We start from the raw sequence: 27977 nt of genomic DNA, 5'->3' as shown, positions 1-27977 counted from the left end.
TTATATGTTTATTTTCTTTTTCTCTAATCATTAATGGACAGCTCGCAGACAGCCCTAATAGCAGCCCTCATTTACATGAGCCGCCTTGTGAATCCACATTAAATCTGATGGGGGATCTGAAGAAACGACAGGGTAAAGAGCTGATTCGCTTCTGCGGTATTTTCTGACCAGTCGTTAAATTTTACGGCACACGGGACCATATGATCGAAGTCCCAACCTGTTTGCAATGACTGCCGGCGACGCGCTGCTTACGGTATATAAACTCGGACGCGGTGATGCTCTCGGCTTTGTGTCCCCCGCACAGCCGCGTTGAACAGCCGCTGATATTCTCGGCTTTGTGTCCCCCGCACAGCCGCGTTAAACAGCCGCACAGACGCTGATATTCTCGGCTTTGTGTCCCCCGCACAGCCGCACAGACACGAAGCATCAGCGCAGCCAGCAGGAGAGATACCGCGGTAACTCCACGCCGCTTCTCTGGGGAAGTGCACATGTGCAACCCGCCGTAAACATGCGCCGAGTCGGCTTCGCCTCACCGCTGTAGCCGCACCGGAGCGGCACATGGACAGGGCGGCACCGCCAAACCCACGGCTGCACTGACCGAACCATGAGCTCCTCTCTCCCGAAAAGTGAATCTACAACCTCACTGCTGAAACCCTCCGCGGCGACTCGGAGGTCAGCGAGGCGCCCGGAGCACGCTGGAAACGACCGCCGTAGCCAGAACCGGCCCGGAGCTCCGGAGAGTCGCGGCGTCGCCGAGGAGACGTGCTGGCCGGCCGGCTGCGACGCCAGCGCCCGTAGACCCCTGTGCCACCCGCGGTTAGTCAGTGACGGGGACAGCGGGACGAGGCGAGGAAGTAAGAGCCAGTCTCAGCATCCGCACGACCAGTTCGCCCCCACGGACAGCCGGGAAGAGCTGCCGATGAAGGATGATGCTGGTCGGGCAGGGAGAGGACGCAACAAGCCGCACGGACGTCCGCAGCGCCAGCATCGGCAAACTGTCCAGGAGGACCCGCTCCCAGTCTGTCAGCACAGCATCCCCTCGCCGGCCCTCCCTAAGCGCCCCGGCTCGGCCCTCAGCGTCGCCTCGGAGCCCGCTGTCAGCACGCCATCTCCCGCTTCGTCCTCGCCGCTGCCCGCGTCTTCCAGCCGCTCCTCCGGCCGCTCAGGCAGGTCCAGCGCGGCGTCCTCCGCGTCTGACTCAAGCCTGCACCCGATCCTCAGCTCAGTGTTCGGCCAGGTAAGACAGCGGCGACGACAGCGGCCACTTCACCTCCGGACCCAAAACACCTGTAATTTTAAAGTGCTGTCACTTCCAAAGTACTGCGGGTCACCCCGGATCACGGGGCCGCCGGAGGATGGGAGCATGATAGGGGTCATCTTATTATAAGACTGACTTAGTCCGCGGTGGAAGAAATCCGTTTATTTCTCCCTAGTTTTATATGTGACAGACCCCGCTCCGAGATTCCTGTTAAAACCTTAAGTAATTAAATCCTGGATTATTTCATTCAGGCTGTATGTCTGTGATCAGATTTACTCCGGAGTTGGGTCGCTTCTCTAAACTCGCCCAACTGAAAATTAAACTAAGAAGTGTGTGTAATCACAGCATGCAATACAGATTTTCAAAATGCATTTGCTGTACTTTCAATTTTCTTTTTTGCCACCGATAACGTTTTAGAATCATTGTATGAATTATGAGTCAAGTAAAATGTTATATTTGTGTTAATGGATCCCGGAACATCAAATTCATCCACCTGTGACAGATATTATTGCTGCGCATCTCCAGAATGTCAGATTCTTTTAGTGTTTAACGGCGGTTCATTACACCAGAGAAAAGTAATTTTGTTTGACAAGCACTTCCATAATCGCAATGCGTCTTTAACTGATTAAATTCAGTGATTATTCATTTTAATTAAACATTCTGCCTTGCATTATGAACAACTAAAAATCGAATACCGGATGGATTTGGAAATAATTACTTATGGGGAAAATCAAATAATAGCCAGAGAAACAATCGTCCAGTTTATTCACTGGGGTGTATAAATAAAACAATCTGTATGAAAACGACTAAACAACTCAGATCTGTTTTTAAATAATCCATCGCCGCCTTTTTTAAACAAGTGGCAATGGCATGAAGTGGCTCCCAGCACCGGCAAAGACTCTCCGGCTAGCGCTGCGCTACGAAATATATAACGAAAAACTACTGCTTGTTTTATTTAATATTAGAGCCGAATTGTGCGGGACAGCACAAAAAGTATCTGGGAATGAGAATGTGCTCGTGATTCCGGAGAAGTTGGTTATAATATAATATAACCAGCCATGTATTACGGATAACTAGCAGTGTATGGCAGATAACCATCCGTTAATTGCAGTTAACCTGAAGTATGTGGCAGGTAACTATAGCCGTGTATTGCAGAAAACCAGCCATTTATTACAGATCACCCCCTGATAGCCTGACGAATGAAACGGATAGCCGGGTGTATATTACAGATAACCAGACGTGTATCACATGTAATCTAGGGTTTGTAGCAGAGAACCATGCCGTATATAGCAGATAACCACCCCTGTATCACAGGTAATCTGTAATGTGCAGCAGATAACCAGCCGTGTATCAAAGGTAATCTTCAGCTTGTAGCAGATAACCAGCTGTGTGTCACAGGTAATCTGCAGTGTGCACCAGCTGTATATTACAGCTAACCAGCAGTGGATTATAGATAACCAGCTGTATATTCACTCAGCTTTTACTGTCCCCCAGCACTGGTCATAAATCTAAATAATGTGTGTGACTCTTGCAGAGATGAAAAGCGGCAATTTTTCATATCTTTCACTTGGAGTGTCAGCATCCATTATGGGCCAAGCAGATTTTCTCGCTCGTGCAAACTGTGTGCACTGGTCTGTAGTCGGTTCTGTGTGTAGAGCATCTTGGCTGTGGCCCACCTGTGTGAAGAGGCTTTGCAGTAGGGTGACTGACCTGCACCTCTTCTGTTACATGCTGCTGCATTTCATTTAGTTTATTTTTTACATCAACATTTTGAAATAAGTGTTCTGCTTTAAAGACTTTCAAGCATTAATAATATAAGGTAATGCTTTACATTATGCATTCGTAGAACATTCATAAACAGCGTGTAAGTATACTTCGTCATGGTATTATACCTTAACAGCTTTAATATACATTAATAACAAACATTCTATGAAAATAACACATTATAATCATATAATGTTTGTTATTAATGCATATTAAAGGTATTTAGGTATCTTAAGATATACTCACATGCTGCCTATGAATGTTGTATGAATGCATTATGAAGGTACAGTTAATGTAAAGCATTACCTAATATAAGAAGACAAAAACCATTTATCATGTGGTAGGTGGGCAGCCACTGGCACTGCAGAGGCAGAGTCGGTCCAGTGGTACATGAGATGCTAAATCTCAGAGAACTGCCTATTCCAGAAGCCAGCTTCACACGCAGTCTTCAGAAAGATGGCTGCACCAGCAAAGCTGATAGTTCCCTGCATGGCCTGTAACACTGGCAGGTGTAGTTTAAGGTCCAGGAGCAAGGCAGACTTAACATGATACGGGCAGAAATGTTTCCCTCTGTATGAGTGGATGAAAATGTTTCTTCACTTTGGATATTGTCAGGATATTGATACTAATAGGCTTGTCTAGCTGAATGAGTCAGTGGTGACCACCCAAACAGCTGCATGGGCCCCCTTCTGGCTGCCTGTGGACCTGCAGCCCTAAGCATCTCCTATGTCCCCTTCCCTCAGACTGACATAACACTGTGAGACAGTCGTACACCACAGACTTTCTATTTCTGGAAACCATTGCTGATGAAACCGCGGGCGAGCTTCCCCCCATGGATAGATCCTGTTTAACTCTCACAGCCGACTCGGTGCTTGAGAATCAACTGCATTCCCACTACACAGAGAAAGATGACATGACCTGCAGAAGTTACCTGTATCACCGCACGGTCTGAACGCTTTTCGAGGGGCTCTTCACAGCCATTGTTGAGTGAAAGATACTGGATGCGTGTGTTGCATCCAGTATTGGTTCAGACTAGGATGCAGTCTTTCATTTATTTCACCTGCGACATGTTTATAATTCTTATTCAGTCTGGCCCGCAGATCGATTTTCATTTGCCACAGAATTAAAAAATGATGAAATGTTATTCTGCGAATAAGTACTGGCAAGTTTCAATAATAATAATAGAAACTTTATTGATCCTTGTGGGGAAATTCTCTTTTTGCCTCCTCCCAACTTGATCTCTGTAGACGAGAACAAATTGGCTGTGATGGACAGCCTCGTGTTGCGGCACCCAGGGAGCTGGATGTTAAGGGCCTTGCTCAAGGGCTCACAGATGTGCCGAGGCTGGGCTTGAACCAGTGACCACCTGATGACCAGCACCAACAGGTATATCGGTCATTGATAGAATTCTCCAATGCTAGAATATGGAGATGCAAGCAAAAAATGAATTCATTTGCTGTAATTAAGATACAAGATCCAATCCACTCAATTTTTGCTCCCTACTTCTATCTCTTTCCCCTGCACTTTTGAGTAAATTCCAATTTATTGCTGGAGTCATGCATTAAACCAAGGAAACACGAGCAGAGACAGAAAATCAGGAAATACGGGGTTTAATTACGGGTAAGGTAGGCAAAACGCAGACGGACAATACAATGACCGGACTGGGGAAACAAACTGAAACGCGGACTAAATACATAGGACTAAAGACAACAACCAGAAACAGCTGATCACATGGGGATTCCACACGAGGTTAACGAGGGTGTGGCACACAGAAGGAGCGGACGATCGGGGCAGGACAGCACCCTCCCCAAAGGCACCCAAGGGGAGAGAAGCGATGGGGACACAACAGCACCTGGGGAAACAAAAGCAAAAACATCAACGCAGCACAGGGAACAGCACGGACACACAGAACAAACATAAGGAGACTAACTCAGACAACAAACGACTCACGACAGGGAACGTAGACACGCACAGGGACACCAAAAAAGGAAACATGGGATCTGAGGACACTAGGGAAGATGGTGGCGTAGGATGTAGTGCTATTGTTCGGCAACTGGAGGGTTGCAGGTTCGAGCCCTAGTTCCTCCTAACTCCATCAAAGTGTCCTAAAGAAAGACACTGAACCTCAAATTACTCCCGGTGTGCAGGTTGGCACCTTGCATGAATTGTAAAGCGCTTTGAGTACTCGTAAGAGTAGAAAAGTGCTATATAAATGCAGTCCATTTAGAGGGGACAATGGAGGGACCACAACAGTGGAGCAGGATGGGGAGTGAACACAGGGGGCAAGGAAGCCTTTAGTTCAGCACCCCCTACAGGAGTGGTTGCATACAGCAGCAGATTTGTAAAATTCGTATTCATAAGATTTTATGTAAGATCATTTCCATCTCCTGTAAATATTTCCATGTAATTCATATGCTCAAAAAATGTCGGGATTTAACTTTGATGGCAAAGGAAATCTGTCTTTTTTTTTTTTTTTGGTCTTTTTTGTTTTTTTTTTCCGTGATGCTCAGTCCATAAGACTGTCTAGCAGAAATAATATTTTTCCTTCTGTATTTTAATTTCACATTAACAATAGCATTAATTTTGTCTCGTACAGCGTGTCAGTTAATCTTGCATAAATATATGTATTACTTATGTATTGAATTTACATGAGATCTAACAGTGTTTTGAATGTGTCCACGAACGCCAGCTCCCTTTAAGATTAAGTTTTTTATTCCTGTAGAAACAGTTGCCTGGTCAGAGAAGGGCAGCCTTTGGTGGCCGATGTGAGACTGCAGAGTAAATATCACCTGAGGCTTCATGAGGCTAAGGAAAGAATTACTGAAAGCACCCCCTTGCTGTGATGACGCCTTATGAACCAATGATGGAATTACATAGTATTAATATACTTCACCCCTGTGAATTGCTCTGCATGACCTTGGCCACTGGCTTATTTGTTTATTGCCTTGTTTGTTTTTCTCCTTAGGTGCCAGTCTTCCCCTGTTTTCCTCATGTCGATATTGCAGGATATTTCGGGTCGTGCACCGCCATCACGGTCTATTCTCAGCTCCTTCCATGTATCGCTTTACTCCACGTGAATGAATGAACAAGCGCTTTCAGTGCTCCTCACACCCAGGCACCAGCGTCAGGCGTTGTGCGCCCCACCATCTACCCAGGGCATTGGTCGATTGAAGGTTACAGGGCCGCTCGAGTCATCCAGTAACAGGCGACTGGTCCCGATGGTATAAAAGCTGCGTAGAAGATAGCACAGTCCCTGCGGCAGATTCACGGTGAAGTATAGTGTGGGGAAAATGCATTTAAACTGAAGAGCAAAGCAGAGAGAATATTCTAGAGCCTCTGTGTGGACTTCCTCCATCCTGTAAGGGCTCTGGGAGACTCAAAATATAAGTCTTGACATTATTTTGACCTTTTCATGTGTCTCCTATATACATGTTGAGGTTGTTTACTCACATAGAGCATAACACTTCCAAAAGAATTCTCCCTGGTCTCTCCATAGCGCGGTCGCTACAGAAACCATGGCGGCGGCGGTTTCTAAATATAGGCCTTCCAGAGGAAAGCGCGGAGAAGTGAACGCCTTGCAGCCGCTGCCCTCGTTGAAGTCGCTGGTGCTTCAAGGCCTCTGGCTGCTGGGGTGAATGCCAGCTATGGAAATATCTAAATGCTGAAAGAGTGAAGCCAGTGGAGGTGCCTACAGAAAGCCAATGTGAAGCCAGACAATAGTGGCAGGACTAAAAACCGGTGCTAGGGGGCGCTACACGCGCTGCTCTCTGCGTTTCCTGGACCCTGACACGGATGCCCCTTTTTGAGGCCCTTTGTTGCTCTGGTGTAGGGTGGTTATGCCACATGTGTTCAGGTGGCCCGCCCATGGTGGCCCTGCTCCCCCTCGGCGCCGCTAGCGAGCGGTGAAGTGCCTGCTGACGTGGGAGGGGTGGGCGAAGTGGGAGGTGGCTTACATAAGGCAGGCGAGGCTTGCTGCTCTGCTTCCTGCGGCTCTTTTGATGGTTTGTTTTGTCAGCAGATGCTGGGACAGGTTGTGTAACGGTGACTCTGTATGAACACGCTCTCCACATCTCTCATTATCTGCCCGGATCACCCTGTGTCTGCCCCTGTGTCTGTGTAGCGCTGCCACAAGGTGACCTTGCCATCGCCTCTTCGGGGGGAGAGGGGGAGCGAGTGAGGGAGAATGATATGGAGATGCAAAGAAGATGGAGGAGGGATTGGGAGCGTGAGGATTAAATGGGGAGGCAGGACAAAGTGAGGGGGATAGAGAATGAACAGGAGAAGTCTTGTTTATGGCTGCGCTCCCAGTGATCTCTGTCTGCTCTCTCTGCTTTGTGCTCACAACCTGAAAATCACATTTTAAGTAACACTAGTGGAAAAAAATAGACTGAAGTCTCTAAGATTTAGGGACCTGGAAGGGGAGGCAGGCCTGTGCTTACTGCTGACAACTTCCCTCTGCAGTCCGGGGCAGGCCTGCGCTTACTGCAGACGCCCTCCCTTTGCTGCCCATGGTGGTCCTGCGCTTACTGCAGACGCCCTCCCTTTGCTGCCCATGGTGGTCCTGCGCTTACTGCAGACGCCCTCCCTTTGCTGCCCATGGTGGTCCTGCGCTTACTGCAGACGCCCTCCCTCTGCTGCCCATGGTGGTCCTGCGCTTACTGCAGACGCCCTCCCTCTGCTGCCCATGGTGGTCCTGCGCTTACTGCAGACGCCCTCCCTCTGCTGCCCATGGTGGTCCTGCGCTTACTGCAGACGCCCTCCCTCTGCTGCCCATGGTGGTCTTGCGCTTACTGCAGACGCCCTCCCTCTGCTGCCCATGGTGGTCCTGCGCTTACTGCAGACGCCCTCCCTCTGCTGCCCATGGTGGTCCTGCGCTTACTGCAGACGCCCTCCCTCTGCTGCCCATGGTGGTCCTGCGCTTACTGCAGACGCCCTCCCTCTGCTGCCCATGGTGGTCCTGCGCTTACTGCAGACGCCCTCCCTCTGCTGCCCATGGTGGTCTTGCGCTTACTGCAGACGCCCTCCCTCTGCTGCCCATGGTGGTCTTGCGCTTACTGCAGACGCCCTCCCTCTGCTGCCCATGGTGGTCCTGCGCTTACTGCAGACGCCCTCCCTCTGCTGCCCATGGTGGTCCTGCGCTTACTGCAGACGCCCTCCCTCTGCTGCCCATGGTGGTCTTGCGCTTACTGCAGACGCCCTCCCTCTGCTGCCCATGGTGGTCCTGCGCTTACTGCAGACGCCCTCCCTCTGCTGCCCATGGTGGTCCTGCGCTTACTGCAGACGCCCTCCCTCTGCTGCCCATGGTGGTCCTGCGCTTACTGCAGACGCCCTCCCTCTGCTGCCCATGGTGGTCTTGCGCTTACTGCAGACGCCCTCCCTCTGCTGCCCATGGTGGTCCTGCGCTTACTGCAGACGCCCTCCCTCTGCTGCCCATGGTGGTCCTGCGCTTACTGCAGACGCCCTCCCTCTGCTGCCCATGGTGGTCCTGCGCTTACTGCAGACGCCCTCCCTCTGCTGCCCATGGTGGTCCTGCGCTTACTGCAGACGCCCTCCCTCTGCTGCCCATGGTGGTCCTGCGCTTACTGCAGACGCCCTCCCTCTGCTGCCCATGGTGGTCTTGCGCTTACTGCAGACGCCCTCCCTCTGCTGCCCATGGTGGTCCTGCGCTTACTGCAGACGCCCTCCCTCTGCTGCCCATGGTGGTCCTGCGCTTACTGCAGACGCCCTCCCTCTGCTGCCCATGGTGGTCCTGCGCTTACTGCAGACGCCCTCCCTCTGCTGCCCATGGTGGTCTTGCGCTTACTGCAGACGCCCTCCCTCTGCTGCCCATGGTGGTCCTGCGCTTACTGCAGACGCCCTCCCTCTGCTGCCCATGGTGTTCCTGCGCTTACTGCAGACGCCCTCCCTCTGCTGCCCATGGTGGTCCTGCGCTTACTGCAGACGCCCTCCCTCTGCTGCCCATGGTGGTCCTGCGCTTACTGCAGACGCCCTCCCTCTGCTGCCCATGGTGGTCCTGCGCTTACTGCAGACGCCCTCCCTCTGCTGCCCATGGTGGTCTTGCGCTTACTGCAGACGCCCTCCCTCTGCTGCCCATGGTGGTCCTGCGCTTACTGCAGACGCCCTCCCTCTGCTGCCCATGGTGGTCTTGCGCTTACTGCAGACGCCCTCCCTCTGCTGCCCATGGTGGTCTTGCGCTTATTGCAGACGCCCTCCCTCTGCTGCCCATGGTGGTCCTGCGCTTACTGCAGACGCCCTCCCTCTGCTGCCCATGGTGGTCTTGCGCTTACTGCAGACGCCCTCCCTCTGCTGCCCATGGTGGTCTTGCGCTTACTGCAGACGCCCTCCCTCTGCTGCCCATGGTGGTCTTGCGCTTACTGCAGACGCCCTCCCTCTGCTGCCCATGGTGGTCTTGCGCTTACTGCAGACGCCCTCCCTCTGCTGCCCGCAGCAGTCCTGTGCTTACTGCCTACACCCTCCTTCTGGTTCATCTTCCTCAGTATTTTCCTCACTCTGCTTTCTCTACCCTTGGTCACTGAAGGTCACAGTGACAGGGACTGGTGAGGGACATGACAGGATTTGTCCTCTGAATCGACAGAGAGACAGAGAGAGTAGGGCTGTAAAAAAGAGAAGGAAGAGTGAGTGAGTGAGTGAGTGAGTGAGAGAATGAAGAGAGGAAGAGGAAAACAAGGGGCAAATGAGAGGGTGTGGGAATGAGAATGGTCATGATCACTGGGGTGGTCACTATGGAGATAATCACTGGTTACTAGCTATACAGTCACTGTGGAGTTGATCACTGGTTACTAAATAAACAGTCACTGTGGAGATGATCACTGGTTACTAGCTATACAATCACTGTGGAGATGATCACTGGTTACTAGCTATACAGTCACTGTGGAGATGATCACTGGTTACTAGCTATACAGTCACTGTAGAGATGATCACTGGTTACTACACTGTAAAAAATGTCCGTAAAATTAACTGAGAAATTCTGTAAAATAGCGACATAAAAAAACTGTAAAAGGAAAAACAATAGAGCAGCGTATATTTGACATTAAGATTTTGTAAAATACTTAACAAAAAACAACTGTTAATTTTTCAGTAAAAATATGTTTTTTAAAGAAAAATTTTTGGTAGAGTTAACAAATTACTGTAGTTTAAACGCAAACAAACTGTAATATAAAAACCAGTACAATACAGTTAAAATTACACCACAACAGTGTGAAAATAATATTTTTTTTAATCAGGTCAACTTTGTTTATATATAAGAAACCGTGTTACATTTTACAAATTAGTATTCTGTGCTTTACAGATGAGAAACAGTAAAACTTTAAATGATATATCAACACTTGCTTTTTGCTACGTGCGTTACGAACCAACAAGAAATAGTCCACACAACTCAGGATTTCTGGTTTGTCAGACAGCTTTTGACGGTACATTTGGGGCTACCGTCAGAACTTCGCCTCATGGCAACACCTCTGGTCCGTTGATAAGAAGGTATTTTTCCACTGAGGTGATAAAAAATACTGCAGCACCGACGGGGCTCATGTCCCAGCATGCCCCGCGCGCATTTGTAAATAGCCCTTGTATTGTTGTTGTTATTGCTAATGGTTATATTTCCTTATTGTCGCGTGTGTTTACCTGTGTCTTATGTGTACCCTGTCCGATCCTCGTGTGTAATTAGCGTCCGTAAATCTCCCACCGTGTATGCGTCTTACAGTTGAGCGTCTGACAACCTCGTGTTTCCAGTATGTAAGTGGTTCGGTGCTCTTTGGGTTCCTGGTGTAGTTCTTTTCTGGACTACTAATAAAGAGCGTGTTACCTCGGCAAGAGAGTGTTGGCAGCTGGGGTTACCAGAACAATTCCGTAAAATATACAGCAAAACAATAATTGCTTTTACCGAATAACATGTATTTTCTACGGAAAAAAACTGGCAGCTGTGGTTACCAGAATAATTCCGTAAAATATACAGCAAAACAGTAATTGCTTTTACTGAATAACATGTACATTTTACAGTTTAAACCAGCATATAACACACTGGATTTCTGTTATATTTACTGGTTTATACTGTAAAATTTACATGTTATTCGGTAAAAGCAATTACTGTTTTGTTGTATATTTTACGGAATTATTCTGGTAACCCCAGCTACCAGTTTTTTTCCGTAAGAACTACGGGATTTTTTTTACAGTGTAGCTATACAGTCACTGTGGAGATGATCACTGGTTACTAGCTATACAATCACTGTGCAGATATGGTTACTAGCTATACAATCACTGTGGAGATGATCACTGGTTACTAGCTATACAGTCACTGTGGAGATGATCACTGGTTACTAGCTATACAGTCACTGTGGAGATGATCACTGGTTACTAGCTATGCAGTCACTGTGGAGATGATCACTGGTTACTAGCTATACAATCACTGTGGAGATGATCACTGGTTACTAGCTATACAATCACTGTGGAGATGATCACTGGTTACTAGCTATACAATCACTGTGGAGATGATCACTGGTTACTAGCTATACAGTCACTGTGGAGATGATCACTGGTTACTAGCTATACAATCACTGTGCAGGTATGGTTACTAGCTATACAATCACTGTGGAGATGATCACTGGTTACTAGCTATACAGTCACTGTGGAGATGATCACTGGTTACTAGCTATACAGTCACTGTGGAGATGATCACTGGTTACTAGCTATACAGTCACTGTAGAGATGATCACTGGTTACTAGCTATACAGTCACTGTGGAGATGATCACTGGTTACTAACTATACAATTACTGTGCAGATATGGTTACTAGCTATACAATCACTGTGGAGATGATCACTGGTTACTAGCTATACAGTCACTGTGGAGATGATCACTGGTTACTAGCTATACAGTCACTGTGGAGATGATCACTGGTTACTAGCTATACAGTCACTGTAGAGATGATCACTGGTTACTAGCTATACAGTCACTGTGGAGATGATCACTGGTTACTAGCTATACAGTCACTGTAGAGATGATCACTGGTTACTAGCTATACAATCACTGTGCAGGTATGGTTACTAGCTATACAATCACCGTGGAGATGATCACTGGTTACTAGCTATACAGTCACTGTGGAGATGATCACTGGTTACTAGCTATACAGTCACTGTAGAGATGATCACTGGTTACTAGCTATACAGTCACTGTAGAGATGATCACTGGTTACTAGCTATACAGTCACTGTAGAGATGATCACTGGTTACTAGCTATGCAGTCACTGTGGAGATGATCACTGGTTACTAGCTATACAATTACTGTAGAGATGATCACTGGTTACTAAGTAAACAGTCACTGTAGAGATGATCCACTGCAGGGCTGAGGGGACTTGGGATGATAGGAAGTTTCTCCTCATCATTTTTATCAACGTCTCTGGTGACCCATGGAAGCCATAAGCGATAGTAATTTATCTTCCTTTCCTGCAGTGAACTCCTGTAGGCCTTGTCCTTTAGTGGAAGCTTTTTTCCTATGTCACCAAAAACCAGGTGTCGTGTTTCCTTGTAACGGTTTTTGAAATTTTGTGTGTGTTGCCAGTGGTCAGGGTTTATGTGTGTGTGTGTGTTATGGTGGCTTTCTTTCTGAATGAGCAGGTATGTGCAGTAGATAATGAGCGGTAGCACGTGTGCACCTGAGCGTCTAATCCTGTGTGTGTGTGTGTGTGTTATGGTGGCTTTCTTTCTGAGTGAGTAGCTATGTACATTAGATAATGAGCGGTAGCACGTGTGCACTTGCCTGTGTAATCCTGTGTGTGTCCACGCACACAGCCTATGATTGTGGCCTCGTGTCCCTCTGTAACGAGGCTAAAGCTTGTCTGCTCTTGTCCTCCATTGCCTTTTCCATGGACTCCCTCCCTTTTTCCCTGTGATGGAGAGGCACCGCCAGCACGCAGCCTTGCCTTTTACTTTGTTCTTTTCTTTTTTACGTCTCTGTTTCACCAAACTGGCATTTTGCATCCTGCTCATCGTTCTTGCCGGTTGCAGCTTGTTCGGCGCTGAGGTACCATCCCAGGTTCCTGTTTGGCCACGGGCCTTTGCCTGCTAAATTCTGGTCCACTCTATGATGAATTGCATCCACATCCAACAGGCATCACTTCAGTCTCGGTTAACCATCATCAAGATTAAAAACCAGTGCTGTTTTTAATTAGTTATTTTTATCATTTTTTTTTGTAAATATGTCTATCCAAATATGAATTATTTCATTCTTCACCATCCATCCATCCATCCATCCATCTGTCCATTTTCTGCTGCTTACCTGGGGTTGGGTCATGGGGGCAGCAGGGTAAGCAGGGATGCCCAGACCTCCCTCTCACCAGCCACCTCCTCCATCTCCTCTGGGGGAATACCATGGCGTTCCCAGGCCAGTCGAGAGATATAATCTCTCCCGCGTGTCCTGGGTCTTCCCCGGGGCCTCCTCCTGTTTGGACATGCCTGAAACATCTCCCCAAGAAGCTGTCTAGGTAGCAACCTAGATAGATGCCTGCACCAGATCAAACTGGTTCCGTTTGATGCGGTTGAGCAGCGACTCTACTTTGAGTCTCCCTGAATGTCCGAGCTCCTCACCCTACTGCTAAGGCTGAGCCCAGACACCCTACGGAGGAAACTCATTTCTGCCGTACGTTTCCGCGATCTCATTCTTTCAGTCACTACCCAGAGCTCATTACCATAGGTGAGGGCAGGAACGTAAATCGACTGATAAATTGAAAGCTTCACTTTCCGGCTCAGCTCTCTGTTCACCACGAGAGAATGGCACAGACCCGCATTACTGCCAACGCTGCACCAATCCGCCCGTCCATCTCCCTTATGCCCGTTTCTTCCCCATGTTAATAATGTAATGTTTGGGTATTTCACCCAAGTCGAATGGCACTCTATTGAAACCACAAACAGATTAAATCAGAGCTGTCACGATAAATCAATTATTTAAAAGCATCGATTACAATTTTTCTTATCGATTACTCAGCAATATAGCGTAACGGAAGAGGGCACATAGCAGATGAAGGTAAAAATAAATAGCGAAAACCATCAGCTGTGTGGAAGCACTTCACATTAGATGTGAATAAAAATGCAGTTGTTCATCAGTAAATTCATCATCAATTTAGTCTCTCGAAACATGAAAAATGCCAAGAGGGGTGAATACTTTTGCAAGGCACTGTACGCTAGAATACAGCACTGTATATAAAATATACCTTATTGTAGTTTCGCTGCTGCATCTCCTTGGCTCGTTTTTGGCACTTTATCATAAGTTTTGATTGTCATTGAGAGAAAATGACTTTCTTTTTCCAGCCATGTGCTCTGTGCACGCAGCATTAGCCTCGGGTAGCTAACCAGAAGCAGACGGGTTACCACAAGGCAAAGTAGACAAGTTAAAAAAAAAAAAAAAATACTGTAATTTTTATTTTTTCCATATGTTATGTATAAAAAGACCCAAAATGAACACTGTACGTGGACTACTTGATTACTGTAAGCGAAGTAAACAGTATTTGTACAGGAATGATGAGTTTTTTTATCCATATAAGCAGTTGATCACTATCAGGGGCGTCGTAGTGGGGGGAAAAAGGGGACTGACTTACCAGGGCCCCATGTGGGGGGAGGGCCCCTAAGGAATCTAGAATTTTATTATACTTTAAATATATTAATATTATTCAAAGATCACAATAAATGTTGCTAACTAATGTAAATGTAATTTTTGTGGGAAAATAAATCGGTTGACGGATTGAATTGTGTCCTAGCTTACAGTGCCTGAGGACAAGCACCCTCACCCCTTGCGATGGTTTAGTCTTCACCGTGCTTTTTAACTAGGCGCATTTAATTTAGCGGTCATTCTGCTGAATCAGCTGAATCCGTGCTGAAAGATGATACTAAAGAAAGCTAAATCCGGTTTTCAAAAAAGAAAAGAGAGGCAGGAAAGAAACAAAAAAATAAATGAGGGAAAGCAACTGCTTACAAACTTTTTTTCCCAAGAAAGGGATTAAAGTTATTTAAAGTTTTTAAAATTAGGTTAAATCGGCAAAAAGTCAACCATGTCACCTTTCTTTGTTTTACCTGCATGGGGGGCGTGTAGTACCGCCTTCGCGTGAAGATCGCTATTCACATTCTAAACAGCTGCACTTCCGCGTATTGAAATCGCATTCGCATGGTAATTTGAACAACGCATCCTTGAAACCGTTTCACTGTTTCAAAAGTGTTAAATTTTCATGCAGGCCTTTGATGTTAGGCTACCTTTGGTCACATTTCCTGTCATAGCTTTTAATCATTCTACAAATAAAACCAAATTCCAGTGAAGTCTTGTGTAATTAGGCTGTTTTTTTTTTTTGAGGGGGGGCCCCATGGGCACTGTTTGTGCATAGGGCCCAGAATTTGGTGCTACGCCCCTGATCACTATAACCATGATCACTATAAGCGGTTTCCACTTTATTTTAAATATTGCTAGTGTTGCAAACGATTGGTGGTAAAACCTTTGGTAGCTCAAATTCTTTTTTCGCAGTGCTTACAGTTCACCTCATTTTGTTCGGTGTCATCTTCACTGAAGCCACAATGTATCCAAAGAGCATTTTTCTTTGGTACAAGCTCCTGGAGTTGTTCATTTGGCTCGGTGTTTGACTTCGCCTCCATGCTCAGCAGAACGGAGTCATGCGACAGCACATGCGGTAGTATGTTTTTAAGGGGACAGTACATGAACACACTGACGGGGGAAAGCATTAACAGATTTTTTTTAAGTATTAACAGAATTTTAAAAAAAAACACTGACATGGGCAAGATTACGTCGGTTAGAGGTTCTGAAGTCAGTTTTGGTTAATTTTCAATTAATTATGCAGTCCCCAGTTTGGTTGGTTCCTGCTTAGTACCAACTGCAATGTATATATTATATTATATTATATTATATTATATTATATTATATTATATTATATTATAGCTAATGGATGGATATTATATTATATGTAAACGATTACTCAATAAATCTTCAGATGAATCAGTAGATTACTCAGTTATTGATATAGTTGATAGTGTCAGCCGTAGATTAAATAAAACATTCATATATAATAAAGAATAATACATGCCAAGTTAGATTTTGTTATTAGCTCCAGTGTGAATACCTGTATATCCCCAGGCTCCCAGGGAAACACAGGGGCTTCTGTATGAGGAAAGATGTTTTTCAGTGTGGCTTTGGCTGCAGGGGTCACAGAGGTGAGCGCAGTCATTCCTTAATTTTCATAATGTTGTTTACAGGGTAGCCAGAAAACAAAGGGGCTCCTCGGCACGGGGACAGGGGACGCTGCCGCAAAGGGGCTCCTCGGCAAGGGGACAGGGGACGCTGCCGCAAAGGGGCTCCTCGGCACGGGGACAGGGGACGCTGCCGCAAAGGGGCTCCTCGGCACGGGGACAGGGGACGCTGCCGCAAAGGGGCTCCTCGGCACGGGGACAGGGGACGCTGCCGCTAAGGGGCTCCTCGGCACGGGGACAGGGGACGCTGCCGCAAAGGGGCTCCTCGGCACGGGGACAGGGGACGCTGCCGCAAAGGGGCTCCTCGGCACGGGGACAGGGGACGCTGCCGCAAAGGGGCTCCCCTGAGCCACAATGGAAGCTCCTCCTTGACTTACAAGTGAGACGGTGCGACGGCTCAGTGGGAGTCGGCCTCTGCCTCAGGGACACCATTCCCAGGCTGAGCTTTATCACAGAGAGCAGCGCACTGTCACAGAACGCCTTTCAGCAGTGTGAAAGTCACACGAAAAGCTTACAGCTTCCATCTAAAATCCTGTGTTTGTGTGAGCTTGTTTCTCCAAATTGCCTCTGGTTGGTAAGTGTGTGCCCTGTGCCAGGTTGACATCTTGTGGAGTCTGTCTCCAGAGCAGTGCTTCCTGGAATAGGCTCCAGGCTCACGTCTGACCCCCATTCGTACCAGCTGGACTGGGATTTCCTACACCAGTGGCGTAGCTGCTTACTGCTGCTAGGGACTCTGCAGCTCTTGTCTAAATATGCGTCTGTACAGTCAAGTTGTGTGGCTGTTACCCCTTTAAGGGGACGGTTCATATGTCCTCATGGTGTATCTGTTCCCCTTTCCTCTATACTCTAACAGGACTTCGGGGAGAGCAATCTCATCTGGAACTGTGGAATGAACACCACCAACCATCCGCATTTATATCATGCTATAAGTACTGTAATGACCTTTAGAAAAATCAGCTCATCAGAACCTAAAAAAGACCGACAAGCCTGTGTTACACAATGAATCCGAAGTCCTTTGGGTGGGACCAGTTATGTGACCCCACACCCAGCCCTGGGTATTTGGTTTCTAGCTCCTTTTGGACTTGAGAAAGCCTTTGTTTATGCACATCCACATGCAGGTAATGTTGAGGTACCTCTTACCTGTGACTTGCCTCTGCCTCCCTTCTGCAACGTCTGACTGAGATGAAGCAGTGCTTTGCTGTGTAGGGACCGGCACACATGTCCAGGAGGATGTGAGTTCAAGTCCCGTGGCCAACAGAGTAATCTTACCACTGTTAGGTCCATTAGTGAGGCCCTGATCCTGAACTGCTGCAGGGATGCTGGCTGAGCCTGCTCTCTACTCCTCACTTGTACGTTGCTTTGGATGTTCTGCTAAATAAATGTGCGTGTGTAAGTGTGAGAGCAGGTGTCTGCATATGGGGGGGGAGGGGGGGTAGCAGAGAATAAAAACATCACCCTTCTACTGGCTGATTAAAATAAAAGTTTTTTTAATGCAGAATTAGCATTTTAGTTCAATGACTAAGAGCAGCAAGTTTTTTTTTTTAACTGTCAGTGTGCAAACAACCTTCTTGCTTAGATTTACTTTTGGATTTCAGAGTATCGAGGCCCAATAATATTTCCATTTATCTTCAGCCTTCACAGTTCTGTGATCTAGCAATATTTACATATGTTTTTTTTCATGTTAATGAAGCCTTTTCAAGTCTGAATTTGAAAAGTGCTCTCAGCTGTCCAACCACATGACGATAAGCAAAATTAGAAAAAGCAAGGAACACCTGCTGCTTTCTGCAGCCTGAGGGTCTGTTGTGTTTTTAGTGTTTGATGTATTTCTGGAGTCGTTTGTTTGTTCCCTGTCATTCTGAAGGACAGGTGGGCAGATGGATGGACACCTGTGCCGATTGTGGGGGTCCTATGGGCCTCAGTTTACATAGAGAGTCATTTAGATCTTAGTTTCTATTCTATTCTAATTAAAATAGAGATTCTCTGCACAGAATACTTCCAGATCCTTGATGATGTTTTGAGAGTCGTATTGCCCCTCTGCACAGAATACTCCTAGATCCTTGATGATGTTTTGAGAGTCGTATTGCCCCTCTGCACAGAATACTCCTAGATCCTTGATGACGTACCATCATAACACCCCCATAATGTTGATCCTTCATTTGATGGCAAAGCCAAAAAGTTCCACTTGCATATCTTCTAACCAGAACACCCAGTTCCAAAACGAACTGGCGAAGCAGTTTGACAGATTCCAAGATCTATCAGGTCTTATCTGCTCTGAAGAATGCTTATTTGCTGACAAACCTTCCAAAGGTCCATGTGCATGTAGATTCTGTCTAACTGTGGAAGTGGACATTTGCTCCCCATCTTTTGTTCATCAGCTGTTGGCATTTCTTAATTGTAACCTGAGTAGCAGTAAGGGATATTCATTTATGTTTCTCTGTCCACCACATTCCTAAGAGGTTTGCATGTTCCAGGTGTGTTGTGCAGGCGTGTATGAGTGTGGGTCCACATGTTGACCTAATCCAGGGGTGGCCAATCTTATCCAGAAATGGCCGCTGTGTGTGCAGGTTTTCACTGTGATTCCCCAATTACTGTAGGTTACTGTTTTCAGGACTGTTTCTCCTCACACCTGGGTTTGAACAGCTGACCTAAAGGTTATCCCACATACCTGCATATGCACTGGCCCTTTGTGGATAAGATTGGCCACCCCTGACCTAACCACATGAAGATGCACTCAGTAATTGGAAATTCACTGGCATCATGAGTGGCAAAACAACAGATGGAGCGCCACTCCTGATAGGGGAGTGTGTGAGGGATGATGCCAGCGTGAGTCTGCCTCCTGGAGTGTTCTGTCCTGGTGCCAGTTTAGTGGTGCTGACTCTGCTGTCAGCAGCCCAGTGAGCCAATGTAAAATCCCACTTTCCCATTGCTGTACAGCATTGGTGATAACCTGTGTATTGTTAATGTGCGATACTATTACATTAATAATTAATTACTATATTAATATGCTTTTGGTGACTTGCTTTATGGTCACTGTGTCAGTGTTTTTATGATCTGCGTTACTGTTACAGTAACACGCTGGCAGTGACCTGCTTTACAGTCACTGTGTCAGTGTTTATGATGATCTGTGTTACTGTTACAGTAACACGCTGGCGGTGACCTGCTTTACAGTCACTGTGTCAGTGTTTTGATGATCTGTGTTACTGTTAGAGTAACACTCTGGCAGTGACCTGCTTTATGGTCACTGTGTCAGTGTTTATGATGATGTGTTTTACTGTTATAGTAACACGCTACTGGTGACCTGCTTTACGGTCACTGTGTCAGTATTTTTATGATCTGCGTTACTGTTACACTAACATGCCGCTGGTGACCTGCTTTATGGTCACTGTGTCAGTGTTTTGATGATCTACGTTACTGTTACACTAACACACCACTGGTGACCTGCTTTACGGTCACTGTGTCAGTGTTTTGATGATCTACGTTACTGTTACACTAACACGCCGCTGGTGACCTATTTTACGGTCACTGTGTCAGTGTTTTGATGATCTGCATTACTGTTACACTAACACACCGCTGGTGACCTGCTTTACGGTCACTGTGTCAGAGTTTTGATGATCTGCATTACTGTTACACTAACACACCGCTGGTGACCTGCTTTATGGTCACTGTATCAGAGTTTTGATGATCTACATTACTGTTACACTAACACACCGCTGGTGACCTGCTTTACGGTCACTGTGTCAGAGTTTTGATGATCTGCATTACTGTTACACTAACACACCGCTGGTGACCTGCTTTATGGTCACTGTATCAGAGTTTTGATGATCTGCATTACTGTTACACTAACACGCCGCTGGTGACCTGCTTTATGGTCACTGTATCAGAGTTTTGATGATCTGCATTACTGTTACACTAACACACCGCTGGTGACCTGCTTTACGGTCACTGTGTCAGAGTTTTGATGATCTGCATTACTGTTACACTAACACGCCGCTGGTGACCTGCTTTACGGTTACTGTGTCAGTGTTATGATGATCTGCGTTACTGTTACGGTAACACGCTGGCGGTGACCTGCTTTACGGTCACTGTGTCAGTGTTTTGATGATCAGTGTGATGATCTCACTCTCCAATTCTCCTGCACTCTCTCTCTCTAAGCTGTGTATTCACAGGGAATCGCTTTGCAGTGTTGATTAAATCTCCACAGTGTTTATCCTGGAGGCTGTCCATCTGTCATCTTTCCCTGCAGCCTCGGAGATGCAGTGTTCACTGTCACCACCAGGCTTCTCACTTCCTCTCCTTGCCTGTGAGGATTGCAGGCAGTTCACCAGGGTGAACTTTGACCTTGGGGGATGATCTGCAAGGTCTCCTTTTTGTCTGCGGGGCCAAAGTCCATCAAGCTCTTTCTGAAAGTTGCAATGATAAGGCATGTTAATCTGTCCATAAATTCACATGTATCCTTTGTTTCCATAATAACGGCTGAGCCTCAGGCTTGACTGATTTATAGCAGGTAGCTCTTGGAGGCTCTGTGAGTAGCACTGTTGTGTTGGGGGCTTGAATGCTGCCAGTGATCTGTGAGTGTGTGTGTGGGTACTGCACATCCACCCTGGGTGTCCCCTGTTTTGTGCTGCATCACCTAGGCCTGGGATGGATTGTTGGGTGGATAGATGGATACTGGCAGGATTGATGTCGTGTTACCTGCAGGGTGTGCAGGAGCTGGTTTCACGGTTGGTTGGGTATGTTTGCTGGATTTGCTCAGAGCAGCTGGTGTCTCTCTCTCTGAGGCTGGAGGGTGTGAGCCAGTTACCGAGCCCCACTGGTGAGTTACACACTGCCCATAATGCACAGGACAGCTCACAGTGATGTAGGTAATAAAGCAAGTCTGTCTGCTGACATCTGTAGACTATTTCTCAGGTCCCCACAAATATCTGTGAATGCAGTCAAAAATGCCATGCTGTTTTTTGTTTGATTACTTAGTTAAAGTTAGGGCTGGGTAGGGGTTAAAGTCGTCATGTTTTCACCATAGAAATGAATGGAGAGTCCCCACAATGATATAATTACAAACCTGTGCGTGACAGAGAGAGAGAGAGAAAGAGAGAGAGTGCAGCCATGCCTGTGTGTCTATCTGGGACTGTCTGTCTGGCTGTGTCTGTGTGTGTCTGTGTGTGTCTGTGTGTGTCTGTGTCTGTCTGTGTGTGTCTGTGTGTGTCTGTGTGTGTCTGTGTGTGTCTGTGTCTGTCTGGCTGTGTCTGTGTGTGTCTGTGTCTGTCTGGCTGTGTGTGTCTGTGTCTGTCTGGCTGTGTCTGTGTGTGTCTGTGTCTGTCTGGCTGTGTCTGTGTGTGTCTGTGTCTGTCTGGCTGTGTCTGTGTGTGTCTGTCTTTCAGTGTGTGCAGTGGATCAGGGTGCAGCTTTGAGCCACAAGAGGGTTGTGTGGGTAATATTTCAGGTGACAGGGGAGGCAGAGCAGAGGGCTTTTGGGGGTGGTGAGCAGAGGTCTGTGTTGGTGAGCAGAGGTCTGTGTTGGTGAGCAGAGGTCTGTGTTGCTGAGCGGTTTTAGGGGGCTGGAGCTGCTATGAACACATCACTCTGCAGACAAATCAGGATCAATCACTTTGTCAGTCAGCTATCTGTACTAGTCATTGTCACTAGTGCTACTTAAACCACCAGTGACCTTGCAAATGAATAAACTAAACTGGTATAGTCAAACAAAGGTTGAAACCGCAGTCTTTCCGGCCTGCGCAGAGGAGATGCGTCTTTCCGGCCCATGCTGGGGAGGCATTTTCACTGGTCAGTAAGGCCTTCACATGATTTATTGTGGTACTCTTCGACACCCTTCAAACAAACAAAACAGTATAGACTGTAATGAACAGCCACACCAGCCACTGGCAGCTAGTGCACCCCCTTCAGGTAAGGATGTGATAGCCTCCCCCTCCTATGAAGGTCACGTGCTGTTAGGGAGTTAGCAGTGAACACCTGCTGCGGTGGTCGCTGATGGGCCGTGACCCCCCTCGGCATCTGCCGCACCCTTTGCCTCGCTCGGCTGTTCAGCGACCGCTCACCCCCCTTATGACACTGAATGATGGTCATGCACCAGTTACGCTGCCCGTGGGTCTGCTGCCTGTGGGGGGTGCTGAGTTTTAAAGAGAGAGAAAGGGGAAGTGAGTGGGGGAGGGGCACACAGAGCGGGGATGGTGGGCGTGTACAAAGCAGGACATTTGTGCACACGCATTAATAGGGAACACACCCAACTTTCCATTAATCCATCATAACTGTTTACCAGGTAGCTTGTGCATGATGACACTGTAGACCTATACACTGTCAAGAGCTCTGTAAACACACATACATACACGCACACATTTGGTCCCCACAATGTAATGTATACCTGACCCACACACACACTCACACAAAGAACAACCCCAGTGAAGATAAGTGACCTCTGACCTTGCGTTTCCAAATCCTCAGGCAGGACTGCCACTCTGTCTGTTGTGTGGCGTTAATTTTTAATCTTTAGTGGTGGTTTTAGTATATATTATGAACAGAGTTGGGTAATTCAGCTCCAGAGAGTCAAAGTCCAGACCAGGATTTTGTTTCAACCAAGCAGTTGAGTACTCTGTGACTGTGACTCTTTATGCTGTACTGGTTGGTTGAAACAAAATCTTGGTCTGGACTTTTACTCTCTGTACCTGAATTATCCAACTCTGATTACGAAGCAGTGGGTCGTGGAAAACGGTGAAGAAGTGTTCTGTTTCGATTTGCAGCTGATTGTGTTTTGCTGGACTGTTTACATGCTCACCTCCCGAGAGAGGCGCAGTCCTGTTGGTACGTTTCTGAAGAATGATGGGGCTGGCAAGTGCGGCGCCGGCGGTCGCTATCGGCGCGTTAGCTCGCCAGCTGCCAGCACTGCCGGTCGCTATCGGCGCGTTAGCTCGCCAGCTGCCAGCACTGCTAATCACTTCTGCAATTCCGATGCTAACAGCTTGTTATTATATTAGCGTAGCAGCGATCCAAACAAAACGGCACCTTTTATTTTGGTGACTCACCGGTTCTAAATGGAACACGCACACGAGCAAGGGAGCCAGGGGCACATGGGAAAAGACCAGAAATACACAAGCGTTCCTAGCTTAACAATGTGAGGAAGTCACAGACAGCTTGAGCTTATTATTTCCTGACTAATTAGCAAAACAGAACAATATATGTTTAGTAATGCCTGGAACACCTGGAACAGCAGCTCCATATTAACAAGACAGTAACAGGATGTCAGTGGGAACGGTCACTAGTGGTTTGTATCCTGATTCTCCTGCCAATGTCAACCACTTTCTAAAAATCCAGTTAAACCAAAATCGAAAAAATGAAGAAGGAATAGACTGCATTTTTAATCTGATACTTGTGCTTTAATTGATGAGACGTGGATGAACTCAGCTCAGTTTCCCTCATGCCCAGTTTGTTCCACTTCCCTGCTGTGATGATTAATCTGTGTTTTTGAGCTTTGAGCAAAGCACCCAGGAAACTCCCAGATATGGAGCTTCTCCAATCTTTGTAGTTTCCTGCAACTCCGTGCAGCGTTCTTGCAGAACTTCTACTTTGGCTCTTCTGTTGACTGGGAGGCATAACAGAAGGAACATCCTCCAGGGTTGCTGCTGCGAGACCCACAGCCCCCCCGGGCACCCCAGGATTAGCTGAGGGTTAGCATAACATACCCATCTAACATGAGAACTTCAGAGAAAAAAAATAAAACCCACGAATCAGTTTGGCCCTTAGCTCGGGGGCAGGAGCGGGGAAATGCTGTGTAGGAGACAGGAGCGGGTGCAGCGTGGCTGCTTAGGGCCCCGGCGGAGTTCATCTCTGTGGGCCTGACGTTAGTGCAGGCCTCCTGTTTACCCTCCCTGCTGCTGGTAGCCGTAGGAGCATCTGGCCTGTGTCTCCCCCCTGGCCGCTCTCAGTCATCTCCTTTTACAGCCTGCTGTCCCGGGGGGCGGGAGGGGGGAATGACTGCTGGAATGTCACCCTGGCCTATTCTGGAAAATGACAATACCACTGAAAACCTACCAGCAGTGTTTTCTCTGGATTATGCTTTTGCTAAATTTAAGTAGAGTCCGATTAAAGCCACCATATACTGCTGCTCTCCGCCACTGTCTCTGTCGATTTTCTTGGATTCATGCGACACAATGGGACAGAATTTATACTGGAAAGCAGCACGAAGCAGATGAGTGTAATAATCTGTAAGCTGACTGCAGGGGGCGCCATAGCTCCACGTGTAACAGACACTGACTGAAACTTCACAGGTGACAGTCCATACGTCTTTTGTTCTTTTACAGGACAGGGAACTCAGACCAGAGGAGATCGATGGTAAGTCATGTCGGTGAGATGCTCTCTGTCTTCATGCATGTTGAAGGATATTTCAAATGGATGGATGGATGGATGAATATAGTAGTCGTAAAAAGGCTTGTTCCTAAAAATATCCCACAGCCATGTAGTTGAGCTGGTCTTGCCAGCAGTGGACCCCAGTAACAGGGAGACTCTGCCTTCCTCCTGTGCAGAGCTCCGAGAAGCTTTTAAGGAGTTTGACAAGGACAAAGATGGCTTCATCGGCTGCAAAGACCTGGGCAACTGCATGAGGACCATGGGCTACATGCCCACCGAGATGGAGCTGATTGAGCTGAGCCAGCAGATCAATATGAACCGTGAGTGCCTGACGTCCAGGCTGCAGCCAGGCCTGACCACCCGGCTCCCCCAGATACATCAAGGCGTGACGTCACAACTCCCATGATACGCCAAGGCGTGACGTCCAGACCACGGGGCAGCAGCCCGGCCTGACCGGCCAGCTCACCTCTGATATGTCATGGCGTGACGTCCAGGCCGCGGGGCAGCAGCCCGGCCTGACCTCCCCTGCTCCTCCCTGATATGTCATGGCGTAATGTCCAGGGCTCAGGGCACTGTGTGCTGAAGTGTAGCAGCTGTATATTTATCTGCTGTGTCTCCCCACCCACCCAGACCTCTTTCTGTTTCCCACCATGCACTTTTGCAGTGGGTGGCCATGTGGATTTCGAGGACTTTGTGGAACTGATGGGACCTAAACTCTTGGCAGAAACGGCGGATATGATTGGTGTGAAGGAGCTGAGGGATGCATTCAGAGAGGTGAACAGTGAAGGCGCTCTGGCTCTCTGGGCTGGTCCTGCTGTGGGTTTTGTGTCCACTTGACTTTGCTCCTTACACTAAATCAACTAAATCATGCACAGTTTTGTATTTATCATTTGTGCCAGAAACACTATGTTAAATGTAACCAGTAAGAAAACTAAGAACAGCACTTAGGATTGTGGGTAGTTATCAGTGTTATTAAGGTTTTCCACTCATTTTCGTACACTTGGGAGAGCACGGTCAGAGAGTCCCTGGGCCTTGTTCAGGGGATAACTCTGAAATCATTCTCTTCACCCTGAGGTTTGAACCCATAACCTTCAAATCACAGGCATAACATCCTAACTGCTATCTCTGTCTGCCCAGTTGTCCTTCATCCTCTCCTGTCTCATCCTCTTCTAGTTTGACACAAACGGTGACGGTGAGATCAGTACTGCCGAGCTCAGGGAGGCCATGAGGAAGCTGCTGGGACAGCAGGTGAGATGAGAGCAGCGAGCTCTGGTCCTCCAGCCTTCCTGCCCATCACCCAGCACTGAAATCTGTCCCCCCCTTGGCAGGTTGGTCACAGAGATCTTGAGGACATCTTGCGGGACATTGACCTGAACGGGGACGGCCACGTAGACTTTGAAGGTGAGGCTCAGTCTCAGTGGCTGTTCTAATCTGCAGCACGTGTTTGCAGTTGTGCTGTTCATCTTCGCAAGTTGTGACAAAGAGCATTCTGGGAGAGTGGCACTGTACTACAGGCCAGAAGGAGGGGGCGCTCTAGTGCAACTCACCACCCCTGGTCCCCGGCGAGCACTGCTCCCTGGCCGGTGTTCCAAATTCAGTTTTCAGTATTTGAATTTTTTATGATCCTTCACATGTGCACATTCTGTTCGCATCTGAGAAAAATGGGATAGAGTATGGGTCCACAACCGTTTGATGTCTGCGGACTGCATCACGCCATACAAAATACGGACAGAATAATGACAGACCGATCTGCGGTTTGTGTAACTTTATCCGTTTGCGTTTTTTCAGAAGTGAACAGGATGTGCAAACGTGATGAGTCATAAAAAATAGAAAATATATAGGTTATTTTTGGAACCCAACCCCGCTGTGTTCTGCGGCCCTGTGGAATGCTGACCAGGGTTGGGAGCCCCTGCTCTAGAGTGAGACAGGAAGGTGCCAGCAGCAACTAACCTTTGTGGGCGGAGTGGGGGCTCTGAGGCTAAGGATCTGTGCCAGCAATTGGAAGGTTGTTGGTTCAAATCCTGTGAGTGCCAGGAGTGATCCTACTCCGTTGGGCACTTGAACAAGGCCCTTAACCTGCAATTTCTTTGTCTTGGGTGTCGCATTAATCTACAACTACAGGGCAAATTTAGGGGTTGGTGGTAGGATTGGCACTTCAGCCACCAGAAAAAAGGGTTTATATCTGTTTATCAGATAATCCATCTATGAAGGGCCTGTTTCCTTGGCTCAGTGAACCAGCCTGTTTGTTTTTTATTATCAATAGCCAGTATGTTTGTTCACCATTTCTACGAGCTCATAGGGATTCTAAGGGTCTCACATAGCCCATCCTGTGAGACACACAGGAAACGTGCCATCAGTGCCCAAGCTCTGTTATGCATCCAGCCCTCCAGAGCAGTTTTTGGGTGTAGAAGCTGTGCTCAGGGGCCCACCATGCATATAACTCAGGATTCAAACACACGACCTTCTGCAGAGGCACGGACCCCTGACCCGCAGAAGCACTCTGCTATGTTTCCATGTTGTTTGCGGAAAAGCAGCCATAGTTGTCAAGGAGCTCCATGCAAATTTTATTTTATTTTATTGTATTTTACTTTATGCAGTCATTTGCTTGCGAGTTCTTTATGCTGTTTCTTGAAATGACTCCAGTGTCTTTCTGCCAGTCATCTGTATGTGGAAACCTCTGACCACAGGTCAGTTGTCTTAATCACTGCAGCGCCCGTTAGCTCACTAAGCCGCCGTCATTCACAGCCGCTTCACCCCGTCTGTAAAATGCCTCTCTCCCCCCAGAGTTTGTGCGGATGATGTCTCGCTGATGGGGGCCGTAAATCAGCGGCAGAAATCCCTGCCAGCCTGGCGTGTGGCCCCCAGCTGTGCCAGAGAAATGCCAGACCAGCGATTGCCGACTGCGCTGCCCTACCTGAACAAACTGGAACTTACATACTGCCCTCCAGCCTCCAAACTATGATCTGGGGGGACCACAACCCCCGCCCCCCCCCCCCCCCCCCGGCCATTCCTGCAGCGTCACCCCATCCTCACAAGACCAACAACTGGAGCAGTGTCCTGACGCAGGGACACCAGGCGGGCAGACAGACAAACAGACATTTTCAGCACTTTCACCCAAACCCGTTTCCCATGTGTCTTTGCACTTACTCTGTTTGAAAATGAGATTATTGTAGCCCATTCTGTAGTCGGTCTCATTTCTGTCTATTTATTTCTGTGTATTTGTGTATCTGCCTGTGTGTTTTGTACAAGATGTGACCTGGTCCCACACAAAAGTAAATTGTAAAGGGCCCAGTTAGGAAAGTGTAGCTCAATTTTTAGAGAAAAGAGAACAATGTTTGTATGACATTC

The 27977-nt window shown here is 47.6% G+C and overlaps 1 protein-coding gene across 1 annotated transcript; it reads left to right on the top strand.

The window, feature by feature from the left end:
• Window positions 1-90: 90 nt before the first annotated feature.
• On the top strand, window positions 91-27617 carry cabp1a (calcium binding protein 1a). Its single transcript, XM_023802871.2, has 7 exons — window positions 91-1237; window positions 24584-24614; window positions 24806-24949; window positions 25294-25403; window positions 25803-25877; window positions 25958-26030; window positions 27414-27617. Exons 1-7 carry the CDS (start codon window positions 605-607, stop codon window positions 27437-27439), a joined length of 1092 nt encoding a protein of 363 aa, XP_023658639.1. The 5' UTR covers window positions 91-604; the 3' UTR covers window positions 27440-27617.
• The last annotated feature ends 360 nt before the right edge of the window (window positions 27618-27977 follow it).

This window comes from Paramormyrops kingsleyae, chromosome 2 (assembly GCF_048594095.1).
Source record: "Paramormyrops kingsleyae isolate MSU_618 chromosome 2, PKINGS_0.4, whole genome shotgun sequence".
NCBI lineage: Eukaryota > Metazoa > Chordata > Actinopteri > Osteoglossiformes > Mormyridae > Paramormyrops > Paramormyrops kingsleyae.
This window is presented reverse-complemented; position numbering and strand designations above follow the sequence as displayed.